The sequence below is a fragment of the Schistocerca americana genome, chromosome 7 (genome assembly GCF_021461395.2).
Source record: "Schistocerca americana isolate TAMUIC-IGC-003095 chromosome 7, iqSchAmer2.1, whole genome shotgun sequence".
Classification (NCBI taxonomy): domain Eukaryota; kingdom Metazoa; phylum Arthropoda; class Insecta; order Orthoptera; family Acrididae; genus Schistocerca; species Schistocerca americana.
Genome location: NC_060125.1, coordinates 177,503,579 through 177,518,532, shown reverse-complemented (window position 1 = coordinate 177,518,532; position 14,954 = coordinate 177,503,579). Strand labels below are relative to the sequence as shown.

General features: G+C 45.2%; 1 protein-coding gene across 1 annotated transcript in view; it reads left to right on the top strand.

Moving 5' to 3' along the window:
- The window catches only part of LOC124622827 (microtubule-associated protein futsch), a gene marked incomplete at its 5' end in the record, with an annotated part of 138,820 nt that overhangs the window by 68,797 nt on the left and 55,069 nt on the right, over positions 1-14,954 (top strand). The window contains 3 exons of the mRNA XM_047148619.1: positions 3,903-4,121; positions 8,621-8,803; positions 12,262-12,545. Of these exons, the coding sequence (XP_047004575.1) occupies positions 3,903-4,121; positions 8,621-8,803; positions 12,262-12,545 (686 nt within the window). The remainder of the gene's footprint in view (positions 1-3,902; positions 4,122-8,620; positions 8,804-12,261; positions 12,546-14,954) is intronic.

Sequence of the window (14,954 nt, the reverse complement as noted above, 5' to 3'; positions counted from 1 at the left end):
TACAGTCGATTCCATCACCTGCCACGCCGAGTTCCAGCCTGGACTCAGCGAATAAAAAATATTACCAATTCTCGCTGCTCTCAGTTGTGGTAACGTAAAGGAATTTATATATAAATTGAAGGTGGAGCGGGGGGGGGGGGGGGGGGGGAGGAAGGGAAGGAAAGTGAAAGGATAGGGAAGGGATTACTGCAGATGTCAGCTGCATCGGGAATCAGCGGCGACGAGTGAAAATGTGTACCGGACTGGGATTCGAACCTGGGATCTCCTGCTTACTACGCAGATGTGTTAACGACTGTGTCATCCGGGACACACAATCCCACAGAGCGGCACCTATCTGCAGTCTCTCTGCATCTCATCCATGCTCGCTACTCTGAGATCCCGCTGGAGGTCGGACGAACTTGTGCATCCGCACTGAAGAAAGTGGATCCACTGTCCATTTAGAAGAATCAGTTATATGAACGCGTGGTGTCCGTTCTTTAGGACATGTCCGACACAGAACAGACACCACGCAGCCGTATAATTAATGAAGTTTGCCCTCTTGTGCCTTATTAATCTATACTTTACTATTCGCTTTGCTTTAATGACACGTTGCAAAGAACGTATGAAACTTGGTATTTTTCTTGCTCCTGTTCTTCCACAAGTGAGACCAAATTTCAGAACACAAAGAACGACAAAGAAGAAGCCTACATTGCGCATAAATGAGAATACAAATACACGGTTATTACAAATGATTGAAGCGATTTCACAGCTCTACAATAACTTTATTATTTGAGATATTTTCACAAGGCTTTGCACACACATTCAAAAACTCAAAAAGTTTTTTTAGGCATTCACAAATATTCGATATGTGCTCCTTTAGTGATTCGGCAGGCATCAAGCCGATAATCAAGTTCCTTCCACACTCGGCGCAGCATGTCCCCATCAATGAGTTCGAAAGCATCGTTGATGCGAGCTTGCAGTTCTGGCACGTTTCTTGGTAGAGTAGGTTTAAACACTGAATCTTTCACATAACCCCACAGAAAGAAATCGCGTGGGGTTAAGTCGGGAGAGCGTGGAGGCCATGACATGAATTGCTGATCATGATCCCCACCACGACCGATCCATCGGTTTTCCAATCTCCTGTTTAAGAAATGCCGAACATCATGATGGAAGTGCGGTGGAGCACCATCCTGTTGAAAGATGAAGTCGGCGCTGTCGGTCTCCAGTTGTGGCATGAGCCAATTTTCCAGCATGTCCAGATACACGTGTCCTGTAACGTTTTTTTCGCAGAAGAAAAAGGGGCCGTAAAGTTTAAACCGCGAGACTGCGCAAAACACGTTGGTGAATTGCGAATTTGCTGCACGAATGCGTGAGGATTCTCTACCGCCCAGATTCGCACATTGTGTCTGTTCACTTCAGCATTAAGAAAAAATGTTGCTTCATCACTGAAAACAAGTTTCGCACTGAACGCATCCTCTTCCATGAGCTGTTGCAACCGCGCCGAAAATTCAAAGCGTTTGACTTTGTCATCGGGTGTCAGGGCTTGTAGCAATTGTAAACGGTAAGGCTTCTGCTTTAGCCTTTTTCGTAAGATTTTCCAAACCGTCGGCTGTGGTACGTTTAGCTCCCTGCTTGCTTTAATCGTCGACTTCCGCGGGCTACGCGTGAAACTTGCCCGCGCGCGTTCAACCGTTTCTTCGCTCACTGCAGGTCGACCCGTTGATTTCCCCTTACAGAGACATCCAGAAGCTTTAAACTGCGCATACCATCGCCGAATGGAGTTAGCAGTTGGTGGATCTTTGTTGAACTTCGTCCTGAAGTGTCGTTGCACTGTTATGACTGACCGATGTGAGTGCATTTCAAGCACTACATACGCTTTCTCGACTCCTGTCGCCATTTTGTCTCACTGCGCTCTCAAGCGCTCTGGCGGCAGAAACCTGAAGTGCGGCTTCAGCCGAACAAAACTTTATGAGTTTTTCTACATATCTGTAGTGTGTCGTGACCATATGTCAATGAATGGAGCTACAGTGAATTTATGAAATCGCTTCAATCATTTGTAATAGCCCTGTACATAAAAAGCAATTTTTCATGAACGTAGTTTCAGTACAGAACAATTCAGTTCTTTCTAAGGAAGTAATTAGTTTGTGACGTTACCAGTGTTTGACACTGAGACATAAAATCAGACATAGCATAAACCAAAAAGTTTTAATGCCTTCTAAATATTGTGTGTTGATATTTGTGTATTATCTTCAGTAAAAAAATGTTCGAGACTCTTTTCACATTCTTTTAGTTTTCAGCAGTGTGGAGAATGTAATATTCAACCTTTGATCATTAATAAACTCCACTATCATTTGTAGTTCCTTACTTCGATTACCATATTCCTGTTTTTTTCTTTTTTGTGTGTGTGTCGCGGTTGCCCCTCACAACTTGATGTTCACCTTACAGTACAGAACTAAGCCACGTAACGTTATGTTGACGTTTCGTCTAGTGTGAAGACACCACCATTCGATGCTGGCATTCCCTTCCAATCTTTGACGTTCTATTTACGTCCAATTTGAATTGTCCTTAATTCTACAGATATCGGCGGAAACAGCAATGAGAAAAAAACGCTATTTTGGTGCCAAGGTATACACACAAGCGACTGCTCGTGGAAGTGAGTCTCAGTCAGGAATAATACGCGAGGGGTGCCGCAGTACACATGCCACGAGCAATCGACAGAAGTAAGAAAATCGCACATATTAAAGAGGCCTTAGCGACCAAGTCATGGGAACTGATTGGCCTTTCATTGGAAGATGTGGGAAGAGTGTACATGAACAGTTGGAGAGAAGTGACGGATAGATGTGACAGGTTACCAGGATTTGACGATGGTTGAGGAACAGTGGAATGGTTGATGCGCGTTTGGGGGATATACAGAATACAGAGACAGGGAGTTTCAGTTGGCATAGGCGTCGTGTTGGGAAAGGAAACTGGGTGTGCATGGAAGAATTTTGGGAATGTTGAAGTTGAGATGACATTGCCAAGTGGGGGGATGGATCGGACCGGAATTTGGAGATATTGTGCGTAAGTCCTCTTTTTTAGTATAGAGTACTTAGTACTTTAACTGCTCGTCGTCGTTTTTTGGGACAGCTAGAATTTTACAACAGCATATAATGCGAATTACATGTGGTATGAACTCAAGGATGTCCTGCAGAGGCCTGATCAAGACACTGGGAATGCTAACTATTGCTTCCCAACATACGCATTCATCACTGAACTTTGTCGTAAATAATAAATCTCTTTTGTCCAGTCTACAGCTAAGTTCTTCGAATCAATAGCAGAAATAAGAATAATATTTGCAAAGATTTAGAGCCACATATTTTTGTCGAGAAATATGTCCATTATTAAGGAACACACATTCTCAGTAACTTGCCAGCCGCTGTACGAAGTTGAACTACTACGTAATTACACTCAGTTTAAGACGAGCCTAAAGGACTTATTGCCAGCCAAACTTTCTACTCTACTTCCGAATTTATTCGTGAAACCCAATCGATTTATATATCATTAATAATGTCAAGTGACTTAAGCATTTCATTATATTTGACTTCATCACACCATCAGTGTAATCAATGTCAGTACGGCAATGTAAACGTTGTAAAGTAATTTCCTGTTTGATGTTGAGAGGCAATAACGATCATATGATTCACCGTGTATTGTACATTTACATGTTGTGTGAGAAATGAAAATATGTTTAAGATTTTTTTGTCTTATTCTACATCCACAAGCATCATTTCACTTAGTTTACATGGAGGAAACATCAACAGCTCTTCTTTTTTTTGTAAATATGAATATTTACTTTTGTTTTATGACGTTTTACATCCTTGAGGATCTCCCTCTGTGGATTGTGGAACGTAGAGTATATCTAATGCAATGTAATGTTAATCTAGGTGCGAATCAATCCTGACGACCGAATGACGGCCGGCGGCGCCGCCATCGGCAACTTCATCAACTACCTGTCGGCGTTCGTGCGCGCCGCGCCGCTAGAGGCGCTACTGGAGCCCAGCGACGTGGTGGGCAATATCCGGTTCAGCCACCCCACACTCTACGTGTTCCCCGGCGGACAGGGGGACGCGGCACTCTTCGGCATCAACGGTTTCAACATGCTGGTAAGCTGATCCTCTTAAGGTCACCTACAGTAGGAGTCAGTCTGAACAATACATCTGAAATGATACGATCTCTTCGAATACTTACCCAACCTGAAACCCCCTCTCATCTTCAATGACCCAGTCCCACACATTCCCCACAAGTGCAAAGCACGACGTCCCCCAACAAAATGCGAACTCACGGTCCTCATCTGACCAGCTGACAGGTCAATCCAATCCTCCCCAACCGCGCTCTCCACCCCCTTCTCATATCTGAAGATAACGTCTGCTTTATTACAGGATTCCTGCAAAACATCTATGCATTCCAACAATCCCACACACCCTAAACAAATTTCCCTAGTTGCCGAATGTGTCTTTCATCTCAATGTAACCGCCTCACATACACTCAAACAGGCACACTTAATTTTAAACCGACTATCCACCCTAGTGTAACCTACCCACTTCTTTTAATCACCAATATCTTTCCTTAGCGATTGCATCCAACGGAGATTTCTACTCTCATTTCTACTCAATCAACAATCCCACCCACCATCCAACACCTAAATCCCACACATTCTGTCTTATTCCTATGTACGTGCACATTTCTGCCTCCGTCGCTCCCACCACTACCAAACGTGCAGTATATTCTCTCTCGAACATAACGCCCTTAGTGCCTGCAAAAGGGTCACCGCTAAGTATTTCACTTCGTTTATCCATACAAGTTCTTGATGTTGAAGAGTAAGCCTGTCCTGCAAGTCGGGTCGTTTGCGAGTGAAGAGGACAGCCTTAGTTTTGTTGGCGTTAAGAGAAATGGGATTATCTGATGTCCACTGTTCCCTCAGCGTGAGCTGATGTTGAAGTCTCCCCACTGCTGCAGTAATCCACCGGCTGCAGGTGAGTAAGGCTGTGTCGTACGGAAACTGAGCCAGGACGACCCGGTGGAGGTTGGGTAAGTCGTTGAAAAGAGTTGGGGATAGGACCGAGCCCTGTGGGAGACGTTCCTGTAGGCGCCTAACGCTGGAGCGTTGCCCATCGATGTGAACCATTATCTGCCAGTATTGGAGAAAACTGCCAATTTTACATAGACAACAGTCAGGCAAGGTTTGCAGTTTGATCAAGAGCTTATCAGTCCACACCCAGTCATAAGCTTTTCCTACATCTAAGAATATGGCCTCGGTATAATTGAAAACATTAATATTATAGGCGATGGGCTCTGTGACTCGAAGTAGTTGAAGTTGAGCTGAAAGCTAAGGCTGGAACGCAAACTGATCTGGCCTAATGATGTCCCGATCGTAGATAAATGGTCTCATGCGCGCGAGGTTACCGAAGTCGCAAGTCTACCGCAATCGTGTGACCTCATTAGGAATGGTAAATAACAACGTAGGCGACAATTTCTCACCATTCCAACTTACAGTGCTGTTCAGAACATCGTCCGTCAATTACAGATGAAGCGCCACCTGCTGGTCATTTCGTGCACGTTTTTAGTTTCAATAAAACCCCATGTCATTTCAACCATGTGCATTAACTTTTAGCTATCTACCTATAATATTCCATGAAGTATTGAAATTTCGAAAGTTAACGGACGTTTGGGTCACTGTATTCTGGAGAATATCTTGAAGACTTGATTTAGAGATGTTGCTCCACTGTTACTGACACTCACAGTGGTTACAGTCACTACAAGCCACACAAAAAGTTGGGAAACGGGGCCAAATTTCTAGTAGTTTACTTTCGAGATGAGATTTTCACAAATGTTTTATTTGTATCTTACAGAAACTAGCAGTACGGCCATAAACATCCTTTTAAACACGTCGCTAACGGGAATCAAGTAATTTATAGCAATACAACAAGTTAAAAAAAAATTTTTTAAATACACAGAAGCTAGCATTACGGCAATAAACAACCTTTTAAAACACGCCGCTAACGCCAGTCAAAGTAATTTATAGCAATACAACAATTTTTAAAAAATTCAAAGAACATTAGCAAACAGGCTACTAAAGTAAATACAGAACTTTGTTAATAAAGTACGGTGAGGTCGTGAAGCTACCAACACCGCCATTAGAAAAAAATTAAACACGCCTCAGAAAACACACGATTAATGGCAATAAAAGGAATTTACAAACTTGGAGGAATTTTTAAAAATAGTTTTAAACAAAAGTGTCCTGGAATATCATTAGAACATAACAGATATGACGGACCCGTGTAAGGCGGCGACAAATCACCCACTCAGGGATGCTCAGGCTAGACAGAATACTCACCAATTTAAATACGCCCGTAAACACAATTGCCACTCTCAGGATGGTCACTGCACCGACTTTTAGCCAGCGAAAACTTGTTATAAGATGGCTTAACTTGCTGACAGAATTAGAGCTAACCTCGTGCAAGGAAACATTACACCACACAGTCCTCAATGTGCGACCATATGATCAATCAACAAGAAGCATGAATTTACTCATAACCCACGACAAAATAGCGAAACAACTAAACTGCCAAAACTACACCTCCCATCGGACAGTAACGAGAGGAGGAGGAGGAGGAAAGATCAGTCTTCAATTACACCGGTGCCAGGGACAGGAAATCCGGTCGCCGGAGCCCACAAGGCAGAAGAGACGCTGGTTACACAAAATTATCACTTGATGGTTAAACCTTCCACGAACTTAACTTGGAATTGTGCTCGAACAGGCAGTACACGTCCTCCTATGGCAAGGATCCACACATCCGACCGCGCACGCGTCGCCACTGTACCCAACACGCCACGGTCACGCGACAACACGCTCTGTCACCGGAGTTCACGTCTTCTCTGCAACGTTGATGGGTAGTGACCGCTCCTTCATGTTAGGTGTCTACTTTTAAACTCCAGTGTTGGAACGGAGGATTTAAAGAAGCTTGTTAACGTCGCACCAAGGCGAAATGAACAGCAACTACTCGTGGGGCGATTCTGTATACAACCAACACGCGGGGAGCTCTTCCGTCAACTCGACCCGCTCGTTATACACAACCGACGTACATCACGTGGCGACTCGGTACAACCGACCACGCCTGCTTCGCGCTGGAGAGCCACACTGCCCTACCGTGTCCACCACACACTCTCTGCGCGCAACGCCCCTACTTCCGCGGCACCACACGAGGTTGCAACCGGTCAAAGATCTCACTTCCTCCATAGCAGTTTCCCGGAAGCAAAAACGCAGATATCGATAGCAGAGGGAAAAGACAACCAAGCAGCCACTTAATGACAGACAACATATCAAACACGTCAGGGGAAGAAAAGGAAAGCTAATGCAATCTAAACACAAGGTGTAGCACGAGTCGACACACGGCTCAGTTACTTTTGACACAACGTCGTTGACACTATGGTTTTTTTTAAATTTTTTTTTAAAAAAAATCTTTTGTTAAACCATTATAATTATACAAATCAACCCACTTCCTTAATTCATTAGTGGGTCCTAACATTTATATGTAAATTTTGCAGCTAGTTTAATGTTAGTATGTGAGCTACATTTATTAACATAACAATGGGCATCTACTATCTACATATACTATTTATACCTAATTCCTACAACTAATTTAATTTATATATGTAATCTGCAGCGTCACATGTGTGCCAGTGAGGATATAAACCTACTTTCGTGTGCCTTGCTCTTCGAACTAATCCCGACGAGCATGCCCCTGGCACTGGGCAGGCCTCGATGTTGAATTCGCTGCAGTTCCTAACGTAATTTCCTATAAACTAAGTCCTACAAACTAACTAACTTAAACCTACGTCATATTCGGTGTGTGTCGTAATCGGTGGTTGTTCCCTACTCCCCCTAGTCCTGCACGCGGCGGATTCCAACTTAGATGTAGTCGGCCAGTCCGCGCACAGGCGGCGTGGGAATAGGGCTTTTGGACGCAATCGGTGGTGAATTGTCATTATTTAATGTATCTCGCCTAAATAGTCATATAGAACTTTTCGAGATACCTCGTTTGGCAAGGTGTTTAAGGTCTGAAAGGTCTCCTCCCGTCTGGGTAAATGGTATGTGTCTCGGTTGGGTAGTCTTTCACGTAGTGTGTTGGCAATATCATTTAAGAGGGGACATTCGCAAACCACATGCTCGGGTGTGCCTTCCGGATCACCACAGTCGCACGCTGGTGTTGCCCTCTCCCCAAATCGACGTAAGTAAGTCGGGTAGGGTCCATGGCCAGTGAGAAAGTGGATCAGACCTCTTGTGGGCTCAAAATACTTCAGTCCAAGTCGTTCCCTCACTGGTTTCACGTCCACTACTGAACACTGCCTGCTCGCTACTGACTGGTCGATAGCACATCTGTTGCTTACAGTTGTTAGTTAAAGCTGCCCTCGCGGTTACTGCACTGATGGCCTTTATACACCAGGAATGAGTCCCGGAACGTTTTGGACGGAAGACGCAGCAGTCAAGAATTTGGCCAAATCGGCAAAGATTTGGAGCATTCACTGGTGTGTGTGTGTGTGTGTGTGAGAGAGAGAGAGAGAGAGAGAGTGCGCTGAGTCACGCTCTGTTGTGCTGTTGCAGGTGGACGGCGGGTTCGCGCGCAAGGCGTGCTTCTGGGACTTCGTGCGCCACCTGGACCGCTTGGACGCAGTACTGGTGACGCGACTCAACAACGGCAACGTAAACGGCATGTCGGCCGTGCTGCGGCGTAAGCAGGGCGGCCACGTCTACCCACAGATCGGACACTTCTTCTGCAACCTGCAGGTACTTCGAAGCTGAGACGGGGCTAAGGCCACTCGGTAGCTCTCAAACCTGCTAGATGACAGATGTGAGCCACATGTAGCGCTACGAAGGGTAGTCGTAAAGATTTAATTATCATAAAAAAATAAAGTTGGGACCATGACAGTGGGTGATGGTATTATTTCGTTTCTACGTACCCTCCCTTCGATGCGTCACATTTTTCTTAACTATAGTTGACTTGGCAGAGACCTAGGTTGTGGAAGTGTGCATTTTGGCAGTTCAGGAAATGATCGACCTCGAAAATCACCTCGTTGTAATTCTGTAAATGCCTGCCCCCGCAATGGTTTCTTCACCCGAGAAAAGAGTAAGAAGTCGCTGGGTGCTGTGTCAGGGAGAATACTTAGCGAGGCAAAATGTGATGGCCCAAATAATCAGCATGCGTGTGTGCTATGCACGGGAAAACCCGACAGGTTAAAACAGAACAGGTAATTTACTTCTGAGCAACTGGTATTTTTCGGCATATGCTTGCTCTCGGTTACAAGTTTTTTGGGTTTTTTTTTTTTGTAATAACCGGGTACAAATCCAGCATATCAGATGCTTATAGTAGCAGTGCAAAAATTTTTAGTTTTTAAATAAAACTTTTTTTTAAAAAACAAGTAATATTTATTCGTAAAACTACCGTTGCTTTGAAAATATTGGGAAAAGTGATGAATGCTATTTTAATAACGGCGACGATAGAACTAGCAGCAAAGACATGACATAACAAACGGTATTGCACTGTAGAGACAATGAATAACTACTTGCTGTGTGGAGTGGGCCGGCCGGTGTGGCCGTGCGGTTCTAGGCGCTTCAGTCTGGAACCGCGTGACCGCTACGGTCGCAGGTTCGAATCCTGCCTCGGGCATGGATGTGTGTGATGTCCTTAGGTTAGTTAGGTTCAAGTAGTTCTGAGTTCTAGGGGACTGGTGAGCACAGATGTTAAGTTCCATAGTGCTGAGAGCCATTTGAACCATTTTTTTGTGGAGTGGCCTATTAGAACGTAAGCAAAAAAAAAAATGGTTCAAATGGCTCTGAGCACTATGGGACTCAACTGCTGTGGTCATTAGTCCCCTAGAACTTAGAACTACTTAAACCTAACTAACCTAAGGACATCACACACATCCATGCCCGAGGCAGGATTCGAACCTGCGACCGTAGCAGTCGCACACTTCCGGACTGCGCGCCTAGAACCGCGAGACCACCCCAGCCGGCGAACGTAAGCATGTACGTGCGGCGTGCAAGACTTGCTCCCAACTTTATACAGTAGTTCCACACTATCATCCTCCGACATCGGTTGTATTTCATAACGGCACAATACCTAGCATGGAAGTATGTTTCGAAGTGCGGCGATAGTGGAGCAATATGCTCTATTTCCTTTTAAAAATTAAAAACAGGAGGAGGAAAAACAAAGTGCGACATCTTGTAAGGAAAAAAACATCCAAATGTCCCCTGGAAGAGAAGTTCAGTTTATCGATCTATCTGTAGTGTTACTGACGTGCTGTAAACTTCGATGATAACTGAACCCTTAATTTTTTGGCTGGCGAAAAATTGATACTATCCAGAAGTGACGATGCAGGAAAGTCATCAACTTGTGACCTTTCGCTCTCCTCACAACGCCCTTCTCTTTCACCTTCGCCACCTCTGCTGGAGACATTGACACCTGTCTCTGCCACAGTCACAACACCTTACAGGTCGAGATCTCCTACTTCCTCATGCAAGAACCCCCCCACTCCTGCTAAACCTCGAGAAATGTCCGAGTTTAGCCGTTGAGTCCGCTGATGGCGGTACAAAGGGCGTAGAGTATACCACGCTTTCCCACCCGTGTTTTGGGATAATTCAGCCAGTCTGTCCTAGAACTGATTTTGTGAGCTGCCGCGTAGGCGTTCTTCCCACCTGTTATGTGGATATGCTCTCATAGTTTTATGTTCTCTTGCAAAGCCATAGCAGTGCTGTGCTACAGACGCGAAATTTAACCGACAGGAAGAAGATGCTGTGATATGCAAATGATTAGCTTTTCAGAGCATTCACACAAGGTTGTCACCGGTGGCAATACCTACATGAGGAAAGTTTCCAACCGATTTGTCATACACAAACAGCAGTTGACCGGCGTTGCCTGGTGAAACGTTATTGTGATGCCTCGTGTAAGGAGCAGAAATGCGTACCATCACGTTTCCGACTTTGATAAAGGTCGGATTGTAGCCTATCGCGACTGCAGTTTATCGTATCGCGACATTGCTGCTCGCGTTGGTCGAGATCCAATGACCGTTAGCAGAGTATGGAATCGGTGGGTTCAGGAGCGTAATACGGAACGCCGTGCTAGATCCCAACGGCTCGTATCACTAGCAGTCGAGATGACAGGCATCTTATCCGCTTGGCTGTAACGGATCGTGCAGCCACGTCTCCATCCCTGAGTCAACAGATGGGGACGTTTGCATAACAACAACCATCTGCACGAACAGTTCGACGACGTTTGCAGCAGCATGGAGTATCAGCTCGTAGACCATGGCTGCGGTTACCCTTGACGCTGCATCACAGACAGGAGCGCCTGCGATGGTGTACTCAACGACGAACCTGGGTGCACGAATGGCAAAACGTCATTTTTTCGGATGAATTCAGGTTCTATTTACAGCATCATGATGGTCGCATCCGTATTTGGCGGCATCGCGGTGAACGCACATTGGAAGCGTGTATTCGTCATCGCCATACTGGCGTATCACCTGGAGTGATGGTATGGGGTGCCATTGGTTACACGTCACGGTCTCCTCTTGTTCGTATTGACGGCACTTTGAACAGTGGACGTTACATTTCAGATGTGTTACGACCAGTGGCTCTATCCTTCAGTCGATCCCCGCGAAACCCTACATTTCAGCTGGATAATGCACGACCGCATGTTGCAGGTCCTGTACGGGCCTTTCTGGATACAGAAAATGTTTGACTGCTGCCCTGGCCAGCACATTCTCCAGATCTCTTACCAACTGCAAACGTCTGGTCGATGGTGGCCGAGCCACTGGCTCGTCACAATACGCCAGTCACTACTCTTGATAAACTGTGGTATCGTGTTGAAGCTGCATGGACAGCTGTACCTGAACACGCCATCCAAGCTCTGTTTGACTCAATGCCCAGGAGTATCAAGGCCGTTTTTACGGCCAGAGGTGTTTGTTCTGGGTACTGATTTCTCAGGATCTATGCACCCAAATTGCGTGAAAATGGAGTCAAATATGAGTTCTAGTATAACATATTTGTCCATACCCGTTTATCATCTGCATTTCTTGGTGTAGCAGTTTTAATGGCCAGTAGTGTATTATTATTAATATTAAACTTAAAGCAGCATGGCATCTTTTACTTTTTAGAGTTTTTTTGTGTCAGGTGTTTTTTAATTTTTAGTTTAACTTTTTCTCTACTGTTCGGAGAGCGGAATAAATGAAAAATGTTGCGATGCGTAGGAGCGGAAACACGCAGCGTCTCCGGACGGCGACAAGGACCGCGACCCGCTGTTGATCGACCTGACGGTGGAGGCGCACGAGATGGTGGTCAACCTGCACCACCTGGCGCTCAAGCCGCACGCCTGCTACAGCTCGTCCGACCCCATCAACCTGTACCACAAGGTGGGCCACGGCAAGCTCGACATGTACGTGCTGAGCCCGGCGCGCGACAGCCGAGACCTCAAAGAGTTCCTCGCGCGGTGGAACGCCACCGACACGTCCAAGATCTTCTCCAGCGGAGGCAGGTCAGTACACGCCGAAGCAAGAGCCAGCTTTCAACTGCTGCCGAAAACAGTATTCTGTTTAAGACACAAAGAAATTACAGACATTGACTGCAACTGGACATTGACTTAAATCAATGGGGAAAGTTTAATATTTGTGCCATACCGGGACTAGAACCCGGGCCTCTGGTTTACTAGGCGGGTGCTCTGATGACTAAGCCATCCAGACACAGTGGTCGTCACAACTGCACGGACTACCCTCCCGTCAGACCCAAATTCTGATCTTATCCCCACATTACTAATGTAGTGACCCCTGCCCATTATCCTCATTACTCGCAGCATTTCGCAGATTCCCATAACAGTTCGACCTTGGTGTACATCTGCACTGAAGAGATAACTGCCCACCCTCGGCTTAATTATATACCGGGTGATCAAAAAGTCAGTATAAATTTGAAAACTGAATAAATCACGGAATAATGTAGATAGAGAGGTACAAATTGACACACATGCTTGGAATGACATGGGGTATTATTAGAACCAAAAAAATACAAAAGTTCAAAAAATGTCCGACAGATGGCGCTTCATCTGATCAGAATAGCAATAATTAGCATAACAAAGTAAGACAAAGCAAAGATGATGTTCTTTACAGGAAATGCTCAATATGTCCACCATCATTCCTCAACAATAGCTGTAGTCGAGGAATAATGTTGTGAACAGCACTGTAAAGCATGTCCGGAGTTATGGTGAGGTATTGGCGTCGGATGTTGTCTTTCATCGTCCCTAGAGATGTCGGTCGATCACGATACACTTGCGACTTCAGGTAACCCCAAAGCCAATAATCGCAAGGACTGAGGTCTGGGGACATGGGACGCCAAGCATGACGAAAGTGGCGGCTGAGCACACGATCATCACCAAAGGACGCGCGCAAGAGATCTTTCACGCGTCTAGCAATATGGGGTGGAGCGCCATCCTGCATAAACATCGTACGTTCCAGCAGGTGTTTATTAGCCAGGCTGGGGGTGATGCGATTCTGTAACATATCGGCATACCTCTCACCCGTCACGGCAGCAGTTAACGTTTGCTGTCCAGCGCCATATGTCGGACATTTTGTGAAGGTTTTTGGTTCTAATAAAACCCCATGTCATTCCAAGCATGTGTGTCAATTTTTACCTCTCTATCTGCATTATTCCGTGGTTTATTAAGTTTTCAAATTTATACTGACTTTTTGATCACCCAGTAGATGTGGTGTCTATTCCTTCGCACGTGTCTGAGGCGAGGACAGCTAGTGATCTCGTCAATGCCGATGCACACCAGGCTTGAACTCTTCCGGGAACGTGTGAAATACCGCAAGGAATGAGAATAATGGGCAAGGGGCAGTGCATTAATAGTGTACGGGCAAGTTGAGAATTTGGGCCTACACCAACGGCCCTGCCGCAGGGGTAACACCTGTTCCTGTCAGATCACCGAAATTGCGCGTTGTCGGGCTGGGGCCCTATTCCGTATCGTTCGTACCGATCGGTGCAGTAGGCAAGTCTCGGTAGTGACGTCATTTTCGGTTCTTTATCCGAATTTCCTGTTCAGTAAGTGTCTGAGACCTGTTACCGAACAGTCCTCCCGCCGATTTTTCGACAACTGTACCGAGAGGTTTTGGATTTCGGTATGGCCCTGTCGTTCGGTTACCTGTGGTTTATTTACACTTATAATTTTTATTTTAAACATATTGGGCGGTTTTAGCTTTTGATTTAGTGATTGTGCTATTGAAGAATCACCACAGGACGCGTCCAGTTGGAAAGTGAGTTCATTTTTTTTCCCCTTTGTTAGAAATATGGTTAAGTTAGGTTGTTACTGTGTATGATTACAACATCCAAAAAAAAAGGTTTTCGGTCAATATTCTCTCAAAATGCCTGTTATTTTTATGCAATTAAGAGCTTAAAGATCATTAAATATAAAGACATCGGCTCTGCTTACGTATATCACATGACTTAGCTGAAATTTCAAGTGACTTCGCTTACCCTTTTCCGCAAATGGTTTACTTATTAACTATCGAAACGCGTTTAAAACTTTTAAGTAACAACGCAAAGGAATTTTGTGAAGTCTCATAGAGGAAACCTCCCAAAATTTCACGCATTTACGACTTACGCCCACGTCATTCGGCAACAAAGTCAGCCTGCGCCTCTCTCCAATGTAACTACTAAAAAAGAAAAAAAAGAAAGAAAAAAAAGCATGGAGAGCTTGCGAGTTGTACTAGCGAAGTTGTTAAGGCGACGAACTGCCGTGGCAAAGGGCGTGGGTTCGTATATTGTTAGATGCCAAAATATATTTTTTCCTCTACGTGTTCGCAACGCATTCTGAGACTTTGTTAATCGTCAAAGTTTAGCATTTTCTGAAATATTCGTTGTAATTTACTCGTAAGAGCGCGCTTTCTCAGTAACG